The 23,160-nt window shown below is 42.1% G+C and overlaps 1 protein-coding gene across 2 annotated transcripts in view; it reads right to left on the bottom strand.

Annotated features, from left to right (window-relative positions):
• Positions 1–23,160, bottom strand: part of GBF1 (golgi brefeldin A resistant guanine nucleotide exchange factor 1) — a 154,114-nt gene that overhangs the window by 117,531 nt on the left and 13,423 nt on the right. For both annotated transcript variants that reach the window (XM_070752118.1, XM_070752119.1), the window contains exons 2-3: positions 22,671–22,776; positions 14,482–14,548 (exon numbers count right to left, since the gene is read on the bottom strand). In XM_070752118.1, coding sequence (XP_070608219.1) covers positions 14,482–14,548; positions 22,671–22,776 — 173 coding nt within the window. The remainder of the gene's footprint in view (positions 1–14,481; positions 14,549–22,670; positions 22,777–23,160) is intronic.

Genomic DNA, 23,160 nt, shown 5'->3' with positions numbered 1-23,160 from the left:
TATAAATTTGTTAAAAATTAATTTAAAAAATTATTTAAAAAAAAGAGACAGCACTATAAGACAAACCATCAATGATAAGAACTAAAACCTGGACATACAGCAGACGCTAAAGAAGGTGTAGAAGAGTTTTTAAAAGAGTCTGATGTCACAGCAGCATATATTCTGAAAAGAAAAATCACCAATTGAAGTGGCTGTGAAGGCTAGTTTTACAGTAGCAGAAGAGATAGCTAAACCAGTCCAGCCATTTACAGGCAGGCAGTTTTTGAAGCACTGTATGATTGAAGTGTGCCAACTAGCGTTCCAGACCAAAAGCAAGCATTTTTTAACGTAAGCCTAAGCAGAAATATTGTTGCTGATCGTATATGTGAACTTGCCACTGATTTACAAATACAGTTGATTGAAAAGGGACAAGATTTCATTGCATATTCCTTTCCTGTGGATGAGCGCGCTGACATCACTGGCACAGCACAGCTGACAATCTTCATCCGTGGAATGGACTCAAGTTTATGTGTTACAGAGAAACTTTTCGATATGAAATCAATGCATGACACTCCCACAGGAAAAGACGTATAACGTGTAACTCACAGAATAGTAAGAATAAGAGTTAGGCAGTTCACAATTGTAACACAGAATCTGAATACAGTGATCCCCCGTTTATTGCGTCCCCAACCATTGCGAACAGGGTACTTCGCTATTTTTCAACCCGGAAGTCAAAATACCATCTACGCATGCGTGCCCGTGGGCACGCATGCGTAGATGGCAACCGGGAGATCAGCTGCTGGGCGGCTTCCCTGAGTCTTCCCCCTCTTGCTGGCGTCAGCGAGGAGTTTCCCCACCGCCCACGCAAACTCCTCGCTGCCGCCCGCCCTTCGCCCGCCCACGCCGTTCATTCTCGCCGCTTTCGAGCTGAGTCCGGGAGCGAATTCGCTCCCGGACTCAGCTCGAAAGCGGCGAGAATGAACGGCGTGGACAAGCCGTTCCTTGCCGTTCGTTCTCGGCGCTTTCGAGCTGAGTCCGGGAGCGAATTCGCTCCCGGACTCAGCTCGAAAGCGGCGAGAATGAACGGCGTGGACAAGCCGTTCCTTGCCGTTCGTTCTCGGCGCTTTCGAGCTGAGTCCGGGAGCGAATTCGCTCCCGGACTCAGCTCGAAAGCGGCGAGAATGAACGGCGTGGACAAGCCGTTCCTTGCCGTTCGTTCTCGGCGCTTTCGAGCTGAGTCCGGGAGCGAATTCGCTCCCGGACTCAGCTCGAAAGCGCCGAGAATGAACGGCGTGGACAAGCCGTTCCTTGCCGTTCGTTCTCGGCGCTTTCGAGCTGAGTCCGGGAGCGAATTCGCTCCCGGACTCAGCTCGAAAGCGCCGAGAATGAACGGCGTGGACAAGCCGTTCCTTGCCGTTCGTTCTCGGCGCTTTCGAGCTGAGTCCGGGAGCGAATTCGCTCCCGGACTCAGCTCGAAAGCGGCGAGAATGAACGGCGTGGACAAGCCGTTCCTTGCCGTTCGTTCTCGGCGCTTTCGAGCTGAGTCCGGGAGCGAATTTGCTCCCGGGCTCAGCTCGAAAGCGGCGAGAATGAACGGCGTGGACAAGCCGTTCCTTGCCGTTCGTTCTCGGCGCTTTCGAGCTGAGTCCGGGAGCGAATTTGCTCCCGGGCTCAGCTCGAAAGCGGCGAGAATGAACGGCGTGGACAAGCCGTTCCTTGCCGTTCGTTCTCGGCGCTTTCGAGCTGAGTCCGGGAGCGAATTTGCTCCCGGGCTCAGCTCGAAAGCGGCGAGAATGAACGGCGTGGACAAGCCGTTCCTTGCCGTTCGTTCTCGGCGCTTTCGAGCTGAGTCCGGGAGCGAATTTGCTCCCGGGCTCAGCTCGAAAGCGGCGAGAATGAACGGCGTGGACAAGCCGTTCCTTGCCGTTCGTTCTCGGCGCTTTCGAGCTGAGTCCGGGAGCGAATTCGCTCCCGGACTCAGCTCGAAAGCGCTGAGAGCCAGCGCCCCCCGGACCCCCAACCCGGGTTTGGGGGGCTGCTAGGAAGCCCTCCATGCCGGCGGCAAACAGCCGCGCCGCCCCCAATCTTCGGCTCCTCGCTAGCGCTGTGGGAGTAAAAACACGATCTGCACATGCGCAGATGGTGTTTTTACTTCCGCAGCGCTACTTCGCGAAAACCCGCTCGTTGCGGGGGGTCCTGGAACGGAACCCTCGCAACGAGCGGGGGATCACTGTAATGCATTTTAATAATGAGTACAAACATTGTATTTTTATAATTGCTCCTGCATGTATATTTATATAAAAAGACATAGCATTCGTCAGAAAGCTAGTTTACTGCACTAAGTACAAATATTTGGACAGTTCCATTTTGATATCCCAACACAAACACTGTAGTATAAATATTAGCTCCTGTCCTTTTGTCACCAAATGTTTTTAGAGTACAGTGTTCCCTCGATTTTCGCGGGTTCGAACTTCACGAAAAGTCTAGACCACGGTTTTTCAAAAATATTAATTAAAAAATACTTCGCAGGTTTTTCCCCCTATACCATGGTTTTTTCTGCCCGATGACATCATATGTCATCGCCAAATTTTCGTCTGCCTTTAATAATTTTTTAAAAATAAACTTTAATAAATAAACATGGTGTGTAATAATCTAAATGGTTGCTAAGGGAATGGAAAATTGCAATTTAGGGGTTTAAAGTGTTAAGGGAAGGCTTGTGATACTGTTCATAGCCAAAAATAGTGTATTTACTTCCGCATCTCTACTTCACGGAAATTCGACTTTTGCGGACGGTCTCGGAACGCATCTCCCGCGAAAATCGAGGGAACACTGTACATCTTAAATCAGAGTTTGATGATCCTGATCTATGGGCACAATAGCACATATAATTTCTTTGAACGTGTTTCCAATTAAATAAAAATTAATTTATTATTAAATGGTAAATATACAGAGAACACTAAATATTTCAAAATTCTGATGTTCCACCTGACCAGAGAGCAGTAACCAATAGTCATCAGTGCATAGTTGAGAATCATTATTATTTTATTTTTAAAAAGAAATGCATATGTATATCTTAGGAGAAAACCAGAACGTTATCTCTGAAAGTAATAAGAAATATAGCGTTTTGGATACTGTATAAAAATAGGATATGTAATAAATAGCTCTTTCTTCCAATAAAACAAAAACTACCTTAATGTAAAGCATTAATGTAAAACATTATATATTCAGAGATGAAATAGTTTGAACACTACAGAGACCACAGTCCATTCCGTACTCATAATATCAATCGCATTCAAAAGGATTGCATCAGACTCCTGGAATGCTGAAGTCCACATATTTGCTATTCAGCCTGCAAACTGCTATTCAAGTTCAATCAGCTATAAATGTTGCTTTGTTTTAATTTTCCACTGAACTTCCTGGAACCTATTATCAGACTGCCAGATATGTGTATTTAGCCATGGCAACATGTCCTTTTCTCCATTGCTCCGATGTCACCTCCAATGAAGAGACCACATATAACCCAACTAGCAAAAGACACTTGAAAGTTGAACCTACTGGATTTTTTAACTCTTCAAGAAGAAATACTTTCAGGAGTCAGATTTTTTTTAATTCTTATATCTAAAAATATTTCCTCTTTATTTATAAAGTTATTTGCATTTCAAAAATGTTTACTAATAGCTCCCACGTTGCTTGTAAAGTTTTCCTTTAAAAAAGCATTCAGAATCGATTTTCCAATTTATCTTCATGTATTCTATCATAACTCAGAAAACAGATTTACCTTAATGAATCCAGGAATTGCAGTAATAAAACAGAATGATTAAAATCACAATAGTACTCAATGATTTTCTTCTCTGATTTGCATATCTTAGCAAGGAAAATTCTAGTGAACTTTCTAGAAAGTTCTAGTGAACTTTCTAGAAAGTTCTAGAAGTTTGGAAAGCCATATTTCTATATAGTACTGTTAGAGACCAACTTTGATAAAAAGAATGAATGAAAAAGTAGCTTTGAAATACAGTGTTCCCTCGATTTTCGTGGGTTCAAACTTCGCGAATAGCCTATACTACGGTTTTTCAAGAAATATTAATTAAAAAATACTTTGCGGGGTTTTTTCTATACCACGGTTTTTCCCGCCCGATGACATCATACATCATCGCCAAACTAATATTTTTTGCAAATAAATAACAAAAAAAAATTATTGTTAATAAATAACTAAGTTTGTAACTATCAGGATCACTAAGTGTCTTATTCAATGATGAGTACCAGTAATAATGGTGAGTAAATGGTTGTTAAGGGAAGAGGAAATGGTAATTTAGGGGTTTAAAGTGTTAAGGGAAGGCTTGTGATACTGTCCATAGCCAAAAATGGTGTATTTACTTCCGCATCTTTACTTCGCAGAAATTCGACTTTCGCGGGCGGTCTCGGAACGCATCCCCCGCGAAAATCGAGGGAACACTGTACTGAGAAAAAAACCACTTCATGATTCATGGAAACTTGTCTTCATATGTAAATACAGTGGTCCCTTGACTTTCGCGGGTCTGACTTTCACGGAAAAGCTATACCACAGGTTTTCAAAAAATATTAATAAAAAAATACTCCGGTTTTTTTGAACACCAGGCGTTTTCCTGCGGCCACCCGATGTACAATACTGTGCATTTTAACTCTCCTCCTTACCCCCCACCCCAGTCGTCCTGCTTCTTTAAATAAAAGCGCTGCTTCCGCCCCAGCCTCCCAATCCCTCTCCTTTAATTCTTGGAGCGTTGGTATGCTCCACTTGAAGCCAAGCCTTACTGCCACCTGCCGCCGCCTCTTCTTCCCTCACCCACCTAAGCTGTCTCCCTTAGTGGTAGCGTCCAACCTCCCAGCTGACCAGCCTGGAATCCCAGCTTCGAGTCCTGGCCTGGATCCCTCTTGCCTTCCGCTTTCCCTTCCCTGACTCTGGGCACCCATCCTGCCGCCACCGCCATGGGAGATGCTGGCAGCGAGCACCGCAAACCCTTCAGCTTGCTGCCCCATTGCCCCTGTAGGTTCTGGGAGTAAGTAAAACCAGGAATGGAGGAGGGGCAGAGGAAGGAAGGAAGGAAGGAAGGAAGGAAGGAAGGAAACGTCTCTATTTCGCGGAAATTTGACTTTCGCAGGCGGTCTTGGAATGTATCCTCCGCGAAAGTCAAGGGACCACTGTATTATACTTAAAATTATGTCACATATATATAACTGCCCAGAGTCACCTTATAGGGAAGATGCTAGTAGTAACGGGTGAGTGATGGATGAATGTTTTTTAATATTTGGGGTTTAAAATTTTGTATCTCTGTTTTATCTTTGTACATTGCCCTAAGTCCATCAGGAGAAGGGCGGCCTATAAATTTAAGTAATAAATAAATAATAATGAGATGGCCAGACTAAAAATTGAATAAATTAGTTATAATAATGCTGGTCCCCAAAAACAATATTTTGTTTACTTGAATAAGGATCATCAATGCTTGTGTCATTATGAGTACAATTATTTAAGATATAACAAAAGGAACCTTCTCAACAAATCTTATTATAAAATCCATAGCAGAATGTTAGTTGACAAAAGTTCCATTTCTTTGTTCTTGTATTAGTGAGAAATTAAACATTTCACATATTGCACATCACTAATGGATTAAAGTGTAATATTATTTTTCTTTTGCTATGCTTGCATGATTTTTGTCACAGTGATACTATATTTTATTGTTACACTTTTTTTAAATAATGACTAAACTTCTTTGTTAAAGACAAGAACACACCGGGTAAAAATTTTCTTTGCCAGATACCTGGAGAGTTATCACCTATTAGAAGAGAGAATACCAATCAACATAGATAAATGATCTGTTCTAAAAGTGAAGTAGCTCTGTGCATGTGTAGAATTTTATATGTTCCAAAAATGATTCTGAAGTTGCCTAGTTCTCATATAAGTGCAACCTCTCTGTTATTAATTAAAAGTAGTAAGCCATTTGTTTGGCTTCTATATTAAAAGGTGCATTAACTTATTTATTTAAAGTAGGAAGATTTTCTTTTACTTCTATGTAAGTCTGTAGTACAGTGTTCCCTCGATTTTCATGGGTTCAAACTTCGCAAATAGCCTATACCACGGTTTTTCAAAAAATATTAATTAAAAATACTTCGCAGGTTTTTTTCTATACCACGGTTTTTCCCACCCGATGACGTCAAACATCATCGCCAAATAATTTTTGCAAATAAATAACAAAAAAATTAATTATTGTTAATAAATAATTATGTTTATAAATATCAGGATTACTAAGTGTCTTATTCAATGGTGAATACCAGTAATAATGGTGAGTAAGTTGTTGTTAAGGGAATGGGAAATGGTAATTTAGGGGGTTAAATTGTTAAGGGATGGCTTGTGATACTGTCCATAGCCAAAAATGGTGTATTTACTTCCGCATCTCTACTTCACAGAAATTCGACTTTTGTGGGCGGTCTCGGAACACATCCCCCGCGAAAATCGAGGGAACACTGTATTCCACATGTGGGTCGAAGGTCATATGGTTGGGCAAGCCCAGATGTGACACAAAGCCACACATGGATGCTCAATTCACATTATGCTGTTGGCATAAGTTAGCATGGGTTGCTCAGGCTTTACAATCACGGAGCTTCTAGGTACGCCTGGAAAGTTCAAGCCTAGGGCAAGTTCCCAGGAAGGACATGCTGGCTGGCACCATCAAAGCATGTTCTTTGCCTACTGCCAATATACTCCTTGTGGGGGTGGGTATGGGAGATGAACCTTAACCTGGGTGGGGTACTGGAAGGAAGTTAGTATTGGGATGGCAATGGCGTGACCAGCATGGTTCTGATAATAAATAAAACCTTGGATGAGAGAATTGCACTGGAATTTGATTTATTTCTCAGATGCTATTTGGGGTGCTGACACATATTATTTAAATTCATACTTATTTGATTTGGTATACATCATTTTTCCGTGTTGCCAAGTCTAATTTTGCCATCCAGATAAACCAATTATCTTATAATTTAATCATTAGTATTCCTTCAAGTAATTCATACAATGTCTCTAACATTTTAAATGCTAATCTGTAGTGCTTCCTTCCTCTCTTTATACATTTTTCTTAAAAACTAAAAACTCTTACAAAACCTATCAATTATTAAAATCTAAAAAAATATCAAAATGAAAAAAATACCATATAGCCATCGTTAAGACTTATCAGTATATCAATTTCTATCTCCTCAAACTCATTAATAAATTTCAATTCTAATACACATACATTTTTTTAAATTTAAAAATACCAAACTTAATACCATTGCTAGAACTAAACACAAATTCAAACTATTTCTAATGGAAAATTATTATTAAAGAAAAACAAAGACCAACTACCCCTTTTCAAACTGCTGATTAAAATCAAAAACTTTCTTATCTTTTTGTACCACCTTTTTATACGCTTCTTCTTTTTCTCATCATTAAATAACCACTCTCAATTCTAATTTCTTCCTTATTCTGCCAAATCCTGTGCTTCTGCTCACATCTTCTCCATTTCTTAGTGTTACCATCAATATACTCATAGTGTAGTATGTGACCATCAGCCCATTCATCCACCAACCCATTCATCAACCATTTTTCATAGAAACATAGAAGTCTGACGGCAGAAAAAGACCTCATGGTCCATCTAGTCTGCCCTTATACTATTTTCTGTATTTTATCTTAGGATGGATATATGTTTATCCCAGGCATGTTTAAATTCAGTTACTGTGGATTTATCTACCACGTCTGCTGGAAGTTTGTTCCAAGGATCTACTACTCTTTCAGTAAAATAATATTTTCTCACGTTGCTTTTGATCATTCCCCCAACTAACTTCAGATTGTGTCCCCTTGTCCTTGTGTTCACTTTCCTATTAAAAACACTTCCCTCCTGGACCTTATTTAACCCTTTAACATATTTAAATGTTTCGATCATGTCCCCCCCTTTTCCTTCTGCCCTCCAGACTATACAGATGGAGTTCATGAAGTCTTTCCTGATACGTTTTATGCTTAAGACCTTCCACCATTCTTGTAGCCCGTCTTTGGACCCGTTCAATTTTGTCAATATCTTTTTGTAGGTGAGGTCTCCAGAACTGAACACAGTATTCCAAATGTGGTCTCACCAGCATTCTATATAGCGGGATCATAATCTTCCTCTTCCTGCTTGTTATACCTCTAGCTATGCAGTCAAGCATCCTACTTGCTTTCCCTACTGCCTGACTGCACTGCACTTTCCCTACCGCCTGACTGCACTATGATTTTAAAAGAAGCAAAAACAAGGACCAAAATGCATACCGATACAATACTTTAAAAAAAAAAAAAATCAACTTGTCCATGTAAGGAAACTAAAGTCATGATGGAAACTTCCCAAAGTCAAGTAGTAAATCAATGGGTGAATTGAAAAACTTACTACAGGCCCTACTGCTAAAGGTAAACACCTTTCTGTCTCAACTGGGGCATCCCATGCCTAATTCCTAAACAGTTAAATAAGCAATGTCACTAAGGAGAAAAAGGTATTCTTCTGCAACATATCTAACATTTACATTGCTCATTAAACAGATTTTGTTTAAATAATGAACAAACTGCATTAGCTTCCAATGAGAATTGTAGAATTATAAGTAAACTAATAAAGCTCAGAGGAGATGGAAGAAAATGGGAGGGAGAAGAGAGTATATTGACTAACATAAAGGGCGCAGCTTGAGAAAGGATATTCCTGCCACACCTGATCAAACATAATCCACAAAGGGGAGAGTGAAAAAAGAATTAGAGGAGAAGCGAGACAAGGCTCTTGGAAATTTGCATCCAGAACAGATTAAAACAAATTCAGTAGGGACTGGGGAAATACAGAATATATATTACTATAAATGCAAAAGCTGACTCAAATGTCAAGATTACTGCTTGAATAAATCTGAATATGAAAGTCATTGGTTCCATAACTTAATGAAGAAACGTTCAAGAAGAATCTAGGCGAGAGCAGAATTTTGCCCTGAAAGATGGAAGTAGAGATGTTCAAGAATACTAGCAAAAGTTGTCTATACAACTCAGCAAAACAAAATCAATGTTGTAAAATGTCTTCAGGGTAATCTTAAAGGGATGTTCAATCACAATTAAATGATATAAAATATCACAGAAGAATCAGTGAAACTGATCAATAATGAGATACAAAAATGTAATTATTGATTTCGCAGCTAAACATTAGAAACCTGCTCCTTCCGAACGCCATCACTCTACTAAACAAATTATTTATTATTATTATTATTATTATTATTATTATTATTATTATTATTATTTATTGGATTTGTATGCCGCCCCTCAAAACTGTCAGACTTTCTACTAAATCTGCACTTCTATTCTACTAGTTTTTCTCATCATTCCTATCACCCATTTCCTCCCATGTTGATTTTTATTAATATTGCTTCTTCATTGCTTATTTGACCCCTATGACAATCATTAAGTGTCGTACCACATGATTCTTGACAAATGTATCTTTTATTTTATGTACGCTGAGAGCATATGCACCAAGACAAATTCCTTGTGTGTCCAATCACACTTGGCCAATAAAATTCTATTCTATTCTATTCTTTAAGTGTACTGATGTTGCACTACCTCTCCTATTATCCCAACTATTATACTGTTCTGTACATAAAAGTTGAAGATTTTCTTTGTTATCTTTGCATAAAGCAAAATGTTATCTAAACTTATATGAAAGATGCTATAGTTTTTTTCATCTTTCATCATTTGGTAGTTTATGTGCACACAAAATCAGAACCCTTCCCTCTTTTTTACTTTATCTAATCTGTGCATGCATCTAAAATATTTTGAAGGGTTACAGAGCCTCGGTGGCGCAGATTAGAGTGCAGTACTGCAAGCTACTTCTGCTGATCACCGGCTGCCAGCAGTTTAGCGGATTGAATCTCAGTAGGCTCAAGATTGACTCAGCCTTCCATCCTTCCAAGGTCGGTAAAACCCAGATTACTGGGAGCCAAATGCCTTCTCTCTGTAAACTGCTTAGAGAGAGATGTAAAGCACTGTGAAGCAGTACAGTGTTCCCTCAATGTTCCCTCAATTTTCGCGGGTTCGAACTTCGCGAATAGCCTATACCACGGTTTTTAAAAAAATATTAATTAAAAAATACTTCGCAGGTTTTTTTCTATACCTTGGTTTTTCTCGCCCAATGACATCATACGTCATCGCCAAACTACGGTAATAATTTTTGCAAATAAAGAACAAAAAAAATAATTATTGTTAATAAATAATTATGTTTATAAATATCAGGATCACTAATTGTTTTATTCAATGGTGAGTACCAGTAATAATGGTGAGTAAATGGTTGTTAAAGGAACGGGAAATGGTAATTTAGGGTTTTAAAGTGTTAAGGGAAGGCTTGTGATACTGTCCATAGCCAAAAATGGTATATTTACTTCCGCATCTCTACTTCGCGGAAATTCGACTTTCGCGGGCGGTCTCGGAACGCATCCCCCGCGAAAATCGAGGCAACACTGTATATACAGTAAATCTAAATGCTAATGCTATTATTAAAATGATGGTTCAAGGTTTAGAAGAGCATCCAGCCAACTTTATCCTAGAAAATCTTGAAATTATTTTTTTTATTTTGTATCAAAATATAGAATAACAGAATTGGAAGAGACCTTGGAAGTCTTCTAACCCAACCCCCTGCCCAGGCAGGGGAGCCTGTACTATTCAAGACAAATGGTTGTCCAATCTGTTCTTAAAAACTTAAAAGTGTTGGACGAAATTATTACAGGTAGTCCTCGAGTTATCAACGTTCACTTAGCAAACGTTCAGTTATGACATCCCTGTACATATGAGCAGGTCCCAAACTTACGTTTATTTATTTATTTTATTTATTTATTCTATTTTTATGCCGCTCTTCTCCTTAGACTCAGGGCGGCTTACAACATGTTAGCAATAGCACTTTTTTTAACAGAGCAAGGCTATTGCCCCCACAATCCGGGTCCTCATTTTATCCACCTCGGAAGGATGGAAGGCTGAGTCAACCTTGAGCCGGTGATGAGATTTGAACCGCTGACCTTCAGATCTACAAGTCAGCTTCAGTGACCTGCAGTACAGCACTCTACCTGCTGCGCCACCCCGGCTCATTATTCCAGCATCACAACAGTCGTTCGCACTTAAGAATGTCTGGAGAGACACTGCATCATGCTACTTTGGTGCCACGCCTGAGAGTCACGAACTGCCCACACTCGCCTCCTATGCAGCCTTGGATGCCGGAGCCCTTGTCCAGCCAGGCGGAAAAAAATAGGCTAGCCTCTCCCATTCCCCAACAAGACCCAGCTTCTCTCACAAGTAGGCACGGCCCCGGACCACCACTTGTTGGAATCCTGAACTCGCCTGGAGCTGGAATGCCTGGGTCGCAACTGGTGCACCAGGCGAACCAGGGGGGGCGTTCGTCCAGGTTCGCCTGGTGCACCAGTTGCGACCCTATTTGGACCGGGAGTCATTGCTCACAGCCACTCATGCCCTCATCACCTTGAGGCTCGACTACTGTAACGCTCTCTACATGGGGCTACCTTTGAAAAGTGCTTGGAAACTTCAGATCGTGCAGAATGCAACTGTAAGAGCAATCATGGGCTTTCCCAAATATGCCCATGTTACACCAACACTCCACAGTCTGCATTGGTTGCCAATCAGTTTCCGGTCACAATTCAAAGTGTTGGTTATGACCTATAAAGCCCTTCATGGCACCAGGCCAGATTATCTCAGGGACTGCCTTCTGCGGCACGAATCCCAGCGACCAGTTAGGTCCCACAGAGTGGGTCTTCTCCGGGTCCCGTCAACTAAACAATGCCGCTTGGCGGGACCTAGGGAAAGAGCCTTCTCTGTGGCGGCCCCGGCCCTCTGGAACCAACTCCCCCCAGAGATTAGAATTGCCCCCACCCTCTTTGCCTTTCGCAAGCTCCTTAAAACCCACTTCTGCCGCCAGGCATGGGGGAATTAAGATTCCTTTTCCCCCTAGGCCTTTACAATTGTATGCATGGTATGTTTGTATGTATGTTTGGTTTTTTATATTAAGGGGTTTTAATTCGCTTTTAGTATTGGATTATTATTGTACACTGTTCATGATTGCTGTTAGCCGCCCCAAGTTTTCGGAGAGGGGCAGCATATAAATCCAATAAATAAATAGATAGATAGATAGATAGATAGATAGATAGATAGATAGATAGATAGATAGATAGATAGATAGATAGATGATAGATAGATAGATAGATAGATAGATAAATAAATAAATACTCCTTTTCCAAATTGCAAGAGGGGCTCCTAAACAAACTTGCTTTCTAGGTCTCTCGTATTTCTCTGCTGCCATGAAGCTGGACAGCTTAGCATGCCACCACCCCACACTTGAAGAGGAGATTTTGCAGAAGTGGGAATGCCTTTGCAACTTTGCATAGCACACTTTAAAAGAGATGATTTTAACAAACTCAGAGGGAGCCTAGCAGAGATTCCATGGATGAAAATTGTAAAGGGAAAAAAGAATTCAAGAAGTATGGGAAACTCTATTAAAATATGGTTATAAAAGTCCAGTCCAGCATAATACACCATGTGAACAATTATTAGGAGAATTAATTTTATTATTGAACAACTACAGTGCTCTCAGTCAATCCAAAATGTTAATAAACCTCAAACCTGAATATTTAAGGAAGTAAAAGTGAGGTTTTGGCTTTCTTAGGAGAATATCTGTGTGCAATTTCAAGAGTGCTGCATCCCTTAGAAAGACTTTTTACAATTTTTGACTTTTCAGTCAGTTCACTCTCTTTAAATCCATTTTGCCTGAGGGAAAATAAGCTGCATAAAAATTATGCACACTTTGATATAGGGTGTTAATCTCCTTAGGCCACACCCTCCCTCATTCCTGGAGGGGTCTGTAATATGGTAAATGATTTAGCTTTACTAGATAAATGGTCAAAGCAATGGAAACTGCAGTTTAATGTTTCCAAATGTAAAATAATGCACTTGGGGAAAAGGAATCCTCAATCTGAGTATTGCATTGGCAGTTCTGTGTTAGCAAAAACTTCAGAAGAGAAGGATTTAGGGGTAGTGATTTCTGACAGTCTCAAAATGGGTGAGCAGTGTAGTCGGGCAGTAGGAAAAGCAAGTAGGATGCTTGGCTGCATAGCTAGAGGTATAACAAGCAGGAAGAGGGAGATTGTGCTCCCCTTATATAGGACGCTGGTGAGACCACATTTGGAATACTGTGTTCAGTTCTGGAGACCTCACCTACAAAAAGATATTGACAAAATTGAACGGGTCCAAAGACGGGCTACAAGAATGGTGGAATGTCTTAAGCATAAAACATATCAGGAAAGACTTCATGAACTCAATCTCAATAGTCTGGAGGACAGAAGGAAAAGGGGGGACATGATCGAAACATTTAAATATGTTAAAGGGTTAAATAAGTTTCAGGAGGGAAGTGTTTTTAATAGGAAAGTGAACACAAGAACAAGGGGACACAATCTGAAGTTAGTTGGGGGAAAGATCAAAAGCAATGTGAGAAAATATTATTTCACTGAAAGAGTAGTAGATCCTTGGAACAAACTTCCAGCAGACGTGGTTGGTAAATCCACAGTAACTGAATTTAAGGATTCCTTTTCCCCAAGTGCATTATGTGCTAATATAATATAGAAATGAATCAAGATGCTGAAAAAATACAAATATATGCAGGAAATTTAAAAACAAGCAGTAAGAAATATTGGAAATTATAAAAAGTTGTCACCACTACCAAGTTTACGTGTAAATAATGCCGAAGAAAAAGTGTTTTGTGAAATAATTTTCCATTGTTAAAAAACTGCTGTCTAATGAACAACTGGCTAAAGTTGTTTGGAATATTATATGCAGTTAAGAAAAGAAATGCATCAAACGGTAAGTAAAATAGAACTGAATACTATCAGAAACATTAATAATGACTGTGGAAGACATTACAGAAGTAAGAAACAGAGGTAGTACCAAACAAAACTACTTCAAATCTCAATACTTAGAATGCCTCTTGGAAGGGAATCATGTTGTAAATTCTATAGAAAAATAAATAAGCCTGCAATATTATTGCATACAAATATTATTACAAGACAAAATAAATTCAGAAGTTGTAGCTAAAATGTGTTAAAAATGACATTATTAAACATTATTATTTAAAATTCAAAGAAGCTGAAAACAATAAAGATACTCAAAATGAAGAAATTTGTGTAAAAAATCAACATACCTTTCCGGCTGGGAGAAAACAACAAATAATTAAAAACGGTAAAACTAGGAGGTTGGAAGAGCAGATTTTTCTAATTGTAAATAAAAGATAACCATCTTACATATAACTTATCAAAATCCAATAAAACAATTGTGAATAAACTTTTCAAAATCTGTTTTTTCACAAGATGAGATATTCCAATATTAGGGTCATTTTCCCTGAGTACCTGCACTGCACATACAACCTATTTCACAGTATTATTTTTAATTTTAAGACTTACCAGTTACATTATTCAAAATGTCTTTCAAAACACTGAAGCTGTGCAGTAAGGGATCGCGCTCTTCATCCTAAACATATGAATATATTGTTATATAAAGAAGAACCCTCAGAAGAAAGAATTCATTTATTTATTTATTTTTATTTATTAGATTTGTATGCCGCCCCTTTCCGTGGACTCGGGACGGCTCACAACACAATAAAACAATTCACGACAAATCTAATAATTTACAATTTAAAATATTAAAAACCCCATTATTAAGCAAACATACATACAAGCATAGCATACATAAATTGAATTGGATAGGCCCGGGGGAGATATCTCAGTTCCCCCATGCCTGACGACAAAGGTGGGTTTTAAGGAGTTTACGAAAGGCGAGGAGGGTAGGGGCAGTTCTAATCTCTGGGGGGAGCTGCTTCCAGAGAGTCGGGGCCGCCACAGATAAGGCTCTTCCCCTGGGGCCCGCCAACCGACATTGTTTAGTTGACAGGACCCGGAGAAGGCCCATGGGATTCGGCGATATTCTGGTCCGATGCCAACACTTTGAATTGTGACCGGAAATTGATCGGCAACCAATGCAGACTGCGGAGTGTTGGTATAACATGGGCATACCTGGGGAAGCCCATGACTGCTCTCGCAGCTGCATTCTGCACGATCTGAAGTTTCCGAACACTTTTCAAAGAATGAAGATTTTAACCTCTTCAATAGCACACTATACAAAGGGATGGCCATGACACCATTTTTTTGGTGAATATTAGCAATGTAGTGTCTTTATTTTTGAAGAAAAGGGGGTTTTTTTGTAGGAGAGGACAGCATAATAGTAATAGCACTTTGACTAAGTCGATTTTGCAGCCGTCTCTAAGCTGTTTTCAGAGTCAGCCTATTACCCCCAACAATCTGGATCATTTTACTGACTTCGGAAGAACAGAAGGCTGAGTCAAACTTGAGCCTTGTGGGATTTGAACTGCCAAATTGCAGGCAGCTGGCAGGCAGCAGAAGTAGCCTGCAATATACACTCTAACCACTGCGCCACCGAGGCTCACTTTAAAACTTTAAGTTGATACAACTTAAAACTTCAGATGTTTCTACACCACAGCACAACACACTAGAATAGACCATGGGAAACAGACAGGTCACCCAGCGATCCTAATCCAGGGAAACAAAATGATGTATTAGCCATCGCTAGACTTGTTGGGATGAAAACATGGACAACAACAATGTATTCAAAACAAAAGACATCCAAAAGAAAGGATATTACACTATTCCTAAAGAAAACATGCATGTGCACAGAAATTTAGGAATTGGAGCATGAAAATCTTGTCAAAAGCGTTTAGCTAAGAATAAAAAGGGAAATAAAAATACTGTAATACATTCAGGTGAGCATTTCTTTTTCACAGACTATATGAGAAAGCAAATATATAAATGATGTCTTCCAGCATCATATTAGTCCTTCAGAGGGATATAACTGGGATAATAAGATATTTCAATTATCCTGATATCTGCTGAGCACTTAATTTGGTCAGGAATCTAAAGTATGGTATGTTTGTGTGGATGTCTGCTTTAATAACAGGTTTTTTTTAATGTTTTTAAATTATTAGTCTTGAATTGTTTTATTGTTGTTGTGAGCCGCCCCGAGTCTACGGAGAGGGGCGGCATACAAATCTAATAAATGAATGAATGAATGAATGAATGAATGAATGAATGAAATGAATGAATGACATGAATGAATGAAATCCAACAAAATCTGATGGATCAAGTGATAAGAGGATTTTATTATTATTATTATTATTATTATTATTATTACAACAACAACAATAATAATAATAATAATAATAATAATAATTTATTAGATTATTATTACAACAACAATAATAATAATAATAATAATAATAATAATAATAATAATAATAATAATAATAATAATTTATTAGATTTGTATGCCGCCCCTCTCCAGTCCAAATGGAATACAGTGATACCTCAAGATACGAACCCCTCGTCTTACGAACAACTCATGATACGAACCGGGGTTCAGAAAATTTTTGCCTCTTCTTACGAACTTTTTTTGAGTTACGAACCAGCACCCCCCCGAACCCGGGTTCGGGGGGGTGCTGGGAAGCCCCCCAGGCCGGCTGCGACCTTTTAAAACAGCCGCGCTGCTTCCCATCTGTCTCCTGAAGCCGAACGGCAAAGCCGAACTTCCGCGTTCGGCTTCAGGAGACAGATGGGAAGCGGCACGGCTGTTTTAAAAGGTCGCAGCCGGCCTGGGGGGCTTGCCAGCACCCCCCCGAACCCGGGTTCGGGGTTCGGGAGGTTGCTGGGAAGCCCCCCAGCCCGGTGGTCACCTTTTAAAACAGCCGGGCGGCTTTCCAGCAGCCTCCCGAAGCCGAACAAACCCGAACTTCCGCGTTCGGCGTTCGGAGGCTGCTGGAAAGTCCTACTTCTCCCCCCCAGCCAAAACCCCAAAGCCTGTTTGCTGCCACACGATTTAGCCAGGACAGGAGCGAAGTGACGTGGAGGAATGGGGAGCTGAAACCGGGCGGTTTCAGCTTTCCATCCCTTCACGTCACTTCGCCGCTAAATTGTGTGGCAGCAAACATGCTCTGGGGTTTTGGCTGGGGGGGAGAAGTAGGACCTTCCTAACTCCCTCCTCCCCAGCCAAACCACCAAAGCATGTTTGCTGCCACACGATTTAGCGGCGAAGTGACGTGGATGGATGGAAAGCTGAAACCGGGCTGTTTCAGCTTTTCATCCCTTCACGTCCCTTCGCCGCTAAATCGTGTGGCAGCAAACATGCTTTGGGGATTTGGCTGGGGGGGAGAAGAAGTAGGACCTTCCTAACTCCCTCCCCCCCAGCCAAACCCCCAAAGCATGTTTGGGGGCTGTTTCAGCTTTCCATCCCTTCACGTCCCTTCGCTGCTAAATCGTGTGGCAGCAAACATGCTTTGGGGATTTGGCTGGGGGGGAGAAGAAGTAGGACCTTCCTAACTCCCTCCCCCCCCAGCCAAACCCCCAAAGCATGTTTGCTGCCATACGATTTAGCGGCAAAGTGACGTGGATGGATGGAAAGCTAAAACCGGAATGTTTCAGCTTTCCATCCCTTCACGTCCCTTCGCCGCTAAATCGTGTGGCAGCAAACATGCTTTGGGATTTGGCTGGGGGGGAGAAGTAGGACCTTCCTAACTCCCTCCCCCCCAGCCAAACCCCCAAAGCATGTTTGCTGCCACACGATTTAGCGGCGAAGTGACGTGGATGGATGGAAAGCTGAAACCGCCCGGTTTCAGCTCCCCATTCCTCCACGTCACTTCGCTCCTGTCCTGGCTAAATCGTGTGGCAGCAAACAGGCTTTGGGGTTTTGGCTGGGGGGGAGGGAGTTAGGAAGGTCCTACTGCTTCCTCCCCCAGCCAAAAACACAAAGCCAGGCAGCCTCCAGCCGCCAAAGGAGCCTTCTGATTCTCCCCGCTTCTCTGTCCCGCTCATTACCCGTGTCCGGCAGAAGCTGCTGCCCGATTGCTCTTAGCCGGCGGGATGCAAAGTGCTGGGGTGGGGGGGTGTCCTGACAGCCCCCCCCACCCCAATGCGAGCAGAGGGGAGTCACCCATGGCTGGCAGAAGATCGCTCTTGCTGACCTGCTGCCTTGCGGTGAAGCCAGGCAAGAGCGATCTTCTGCCGGCCATGGGCGACTCCCCGCCACTCGCCCATGGCCGGCAGAAGATCGCTCTTGCCCGGCTTCCCCGCGAGGCATCAGGTCAGCATTCTGGACGGGCAGGCGGCGGGCGAGGATGGGGAAAGCCTCGTGGGGAAGCCAGGCAAGAGCGATCTTCTGCCGGCCATGGGCGAGCGGCGGGGAGTCGCCCATGGCCGGCAGAAGATCGCTCTTGCTGACCTGCTGCCTCGCGGGGAAGCCGGGCAAGAGCGATCTTCTGCCGGCCATGGGCGACTCCCCGCCGCTCGCCCATGGCCGGCAGAAGATCGCTCTTGCCCGGCTTCCCCGCGAGGCAGCAGGTCAGCATCCTCGGCGGGCGAGCGGCGGGGAAGCCGGCGGCTGTGGCAGATGCTGCAAGAGGCTTCCCCGCCTCCTCAAAGCAGCCTCCCAAACCCGAACTTTCGCTGAGAAGCCCCGCCACCCGGCTGTCACCTTTTAAAACAGCCAGGGGGCTTCTCAGCAGCCTCCCAACGCCAAAGCCCCCAGGCTGTTTTAAAAGGTGACAGCCGGGCGGCAGCATTTTTTTGCGGTTTTTTTTTTGTTGTTGCATGGATTAATTGACTTTACATTGTTTCCTATGGGAAACAATGTTTCGTCTTATGAACCTTTCGTCTTACGAACCTCCTCCTTGCACCAATTAAGTTCGTATCATGAGGTATTACTGTATTAGATTATGCTCCAGTGACTGCTAAATTAAAATCTGAAAACTCGATTAACTCTTAACATTTGAATTAATAGAATAAATTTCCTTTGTGGAATATTAAAACATTTTTAAAATGAAAGTGATACATGTTTATCACCTGTTTGGACCTCTTTTAAGCAGGGTGTCCAGGGAGAAAGTATTTTGAAATTCCCTGATATTTCCCTGACATTTCCCTGTAACTTACAATCAAGTTAAGGCGCGGCGGTAGATGACATCACACCAAATGGCTAAGCCATGGAGAAATATCGGTAGCTGAGGAAGCAAGTTGTTGCCATAGTTATGCTCATTTTTGCTTGACTCTACCAGTCAGCGTGATGTGGGGGTTTTTACATGATTTTTCCCTGATTTTTAAACATTTAAATAATTTGGTTTTTTCCCTGATTTGTTCCATTTTTTTCATGAATTCCCTGATAAATCCCTGATTTCCCTGTGTTTCCAGGTTTGATGAATGATAACTTTTGCTTCAGAAATCTAGAGATATTATACTACAGCAGGGGTGTCAGTCAAGGCCTGACTGAGGTCAGATTAGCCTGCATAGCCATCTTGGAAGCCTGACCCACGCCATCCCAGCAGGCAGATGCATGCAAAAAAGGCGGGCACATGTGCACAGAGGCCCAGTTTACCGCAGCCATGTGCAGGTAACAAAAGTACTGTACCACTACAGTAAAAAAATAGTTCAGACCTTCCAACAATCACTTGTCAGTCAGCTGCTCTTTCTTCTTCCATTTGAGACTTATGGAGGCCAGTGTGCTCTTAGGAACAGCAGAAAATTTGCTGTAGCTTTCCCAGACCTGTGCCTTGGAAATAATCCTGTCTGTGAATTCTGCAGGCAGGTTTTTTGAACTCATGGCTTTTGGTCTGCTACAGTATGCATTGTCAGCTTTGACGTCTTCTATAGAGAGGTATGTACCTTTTAAAATCATGTCCAATCAATTTAATTTACCACAAGTCAACTCCATTCAAGGTGTAAAAACATGTCAGCAATGATTAATAGAAATGGAAAACACCTGAACTAAATTTCATCTATTGTTGTAAAGGGTTTGAATACTAATGCCAATGTGATATTTCAGTTTTTTATTTTCAATAAATTTATAGACATTTCTAAAATTCTGTTTTCATATGTCATTGTGGGGTACTGAATGTAGATTAATGAGAAAAATGAATTTCAACAACTGTAGAATCAAACTGCAGTGTAACAAAATTGACAAAACTGTAATTTTAAATTTAATTAGATTTGCCTTTGTGTTGTATTGTTATATTATATACTGTGAGCAGCCCTGAGTCCTCAGAGAAGGGCAGCATACAAATCTAATTGATGAATTAATGAATGAATGAGGATCTGAATACTTTCTGAATGCAATGTATAAATAAATGAATCTTATACTTAGGATATACTGGGGGAAAATACCGTATTTTTCGCTCCATAAGACGCAGTTTTTTTCCTCCCAAAGTAGGATGAAAAATCAGCCTCGTCTTATGGAGCGAAGATGCAGGCAGGGAGGGGGGGGAGGCTGCGAATTCGGAAGCGCCATCCCGCCGGCTGGCTGGCTAGCTGCTGCCTGGCCCACCGTTCCCCGTAAGCTGCGCCCGTGAGCAGGCGTGCACCCCCAAATACACCCGAGCGCCCTTTTCCACGGGCGCACGCTCCCCATCCCCCTGCCAGCCCGCGGGGAGGTGGGCGGGGGCGGGGAGGTGTGGCAGTAGGAGTAAAGGGAGCCGCGGCCGCCCCTGCCTCCCCACGGTGCCTCCGGCCAAATGCGCCCCTGGCTTCTCCACGCTGCCCTATTGCCCGCCCCATCCGCCTCCTCTCCTCCTCTGCCACCTCCTGCGTTGGGGTGCGATCTGCCTCCTCTCCTCCGCTGCCTCCTCCTGCCTTGGGGCGCAATCTGCCCCCTCTCCAACGTCGCTGCCTTCTGCCTTGGGGCGCGATCCGCCCCCTCTCCTCCGCCGCCGCCTTCTGCCTTGGGGCGCGATCCGCCCCCTCTCCTCCTCCGCCGCCCCCTGCCTTGGGCGAGCAATCCGGGAGTCTGGGACAGGGTGGCTTTACGCCATGAAGAGAAAACGGCCGACTTTTCCCTGCTGCCGGAGCCGTTTCCTCTTCATGGCGCAAAGCCACACAGTCCCAGACTCCGGGATTGCTCGCCCAAGGCAGGAAGCGGCGGAGGAGGAGAGGGGGCAGATCGCGCCCCAAGGCAGAAGGCGGCGGCGGAGGAGGAGAGGGGGCGAATCGCGCCCCAAGGCAGAAGGCAGCCATCTGCCCAGACAGAAAGGAAACAAGAGAGAGAAAGTGAGAAGAAGAGAGAGAAAGAGGGGGAGAGAGGGAGAAAGAGAGAGGGGGAGAGAGAGAAAGAGAGGGAGAGGGAGAAAGAGAGTGGGAGAGGGGGGAGAGATAGCAAGAGAGGGAGAGAGAGAAAGAGAGAGGGAGAGAGGGGAGAGAGAGGGAGAGGGGGGAGAGATAGCAAGAGAGAGAGAGAAAGAGAGAGGGAAAGGGGGAGAGAGGGGGGAGAGAAAGAGAGAGGGAGGGAGAGAGAGGAGATAAAGAAAGAGGAGAGAGAGAAAGGAAGAGAAAGAAAGAAAGAGGGATAGAGAGAGAGAGTGAGAGATGCTCAGTGAGCCTTTCTTTGAAGTTGCCTTTCTTTCTTTCTTTCCTTCTTTTTTTTCTCTCTTGCTCTCTTGCTCTTTCATTCTTTTTTCTTTCTCTTGCTTTCTTTCTCTCCTTCCTTCCCTCATTCCATTTCTTTCATTCCCCCTCTCTATTTTTATTTCTCTTTCATTTTCTTTCTTTCTCTTTCTTGCTTTCTTTCTTGCTCTTTTTCTTTCTCTCTTTTACCTTCCCTTCCTCTATTTCTTTTCTTTCTCCTTCCTACCTTCTTCCCTCCCTCCCTTCAGTCCTTCCTCTCTTACTCTCCCCTTTCATAAGTTTCCTTGCTTCCTTCCTCTGTTCCTGTCCCTTCCCCCTTTCTTTCTTTCTTTCTTTCCTTCCTTCCTTCCTTTCCTCCCTCCATTTCTTGCTTTCCTTTTCCTTCCTCCCTTCTTCCCTCCCTCACTCCCTTCTTTCACTCCTTCCTCTCTTCCTCTCCCCTTTTTGGCTCAAAATATTTTTTTTCTATTTTCCTCCTCTAAAATCTAGGTGCGTCTTATCAGCAGGTGCGTCTTATAGAGCGAAAAATACGGTAGCTAAAATAGCTACAGATTACTATCAAAAATTGGGATTTACAATTAGCTTGCATTGTAAAAAATACTTGAGACACTATTTTGCCTAAAATACACTGAATGAAATATGTCTGAACGCATAGATGAGACTGTACTGGGTATAAATTGTTGATTAAAACTGCCTTTAAGTCTCAAGATTAATGTAGTCAAATTAACTTGTAGAGGGATGCATTTCCACAGAAATTGCAATGCTAATTCCTATTAGGTATGTTACAGAGATTGATAAAATCAAAGAAAAGACCTCTTGATAAACAAAGAGATTGCTTTATGAGAATGGTGGGTTTAATTATTAGATTATGAAGTTCATCACTGGACTTTTATTCTAGCATCTTATGTAGAATGTAAAGAAAAAAATGATTATCATTCCCTTTGGGCTGGGTTTAGAGAATCAATTTGTAATTCCACTGAAATCATTTCAAGTTACTGGGTCCGCCAAAAAAAATTAAAATTGCAAATATTAATAAAGGATCTTTAATTACTGTAATTTCTCCTAAATACTTAACATTGAAAGATAAATTATATTAGGCAAATTTGGATTTAATTAATATAATTCTTTCATTTCTAGTAACTTACCAAACGTACATGAGAACTCCATCTTGCACTGCGCTTTATGGCTCCAATTACTGTATTAATTTCACCTTGTACAGTGTAAATATTCTTATCTACAATCCTGGTAGTCCTAAAACAGAGACATCAAGTTACTATTCCACCAAAACAGGCATATTCCCCACATCTGATCAAATAATTATTTAAAAAATGCTGCAAAATAAAAATTTTGAAAAGAGACAGGAGACATTTTTAGGGAAAGTAGCAATGATTTGAATTTCACCAGAGCCAGTCTACTTGGGTCATTCCATGTCAAGTGAACCAATGATTTTTACCTCTATATTTTTAATTCTTTTGAGATTTTGTTATTTGGTAATAGTGTGTCAGAGAATGCAAAATGTGGGGGGGGAAATTCTAGATTTTTTTTTTAATTGAATTTGGAAAAGTTGGAAAAAAAGTGTGAATTTCAGTGTTGGCTGCCTTTACATTTCTCCTCGTAGCTCAGGCTAGAAAAAAA

The sequence above is a fragment of the Erythrolamprus reginae genome, chromosome 5 (genome assembly GCF_031021105.1).
Source record: "Erythrolamprus reginae isolate rEryReg1 chromosome 5, rEryReg1.hap1, whole genome shotgun sequence".
Classification (NCBI taxonomy): Eukaryota; Metazoa; Chordata; class Lepidosauria; order Squamata; family Dipsadidae; genus Erythrolamprus; species Erythrolamprus reginae.
This window is presented reverse-complemented; position numbering and strand designations above follow the sequence as displayed.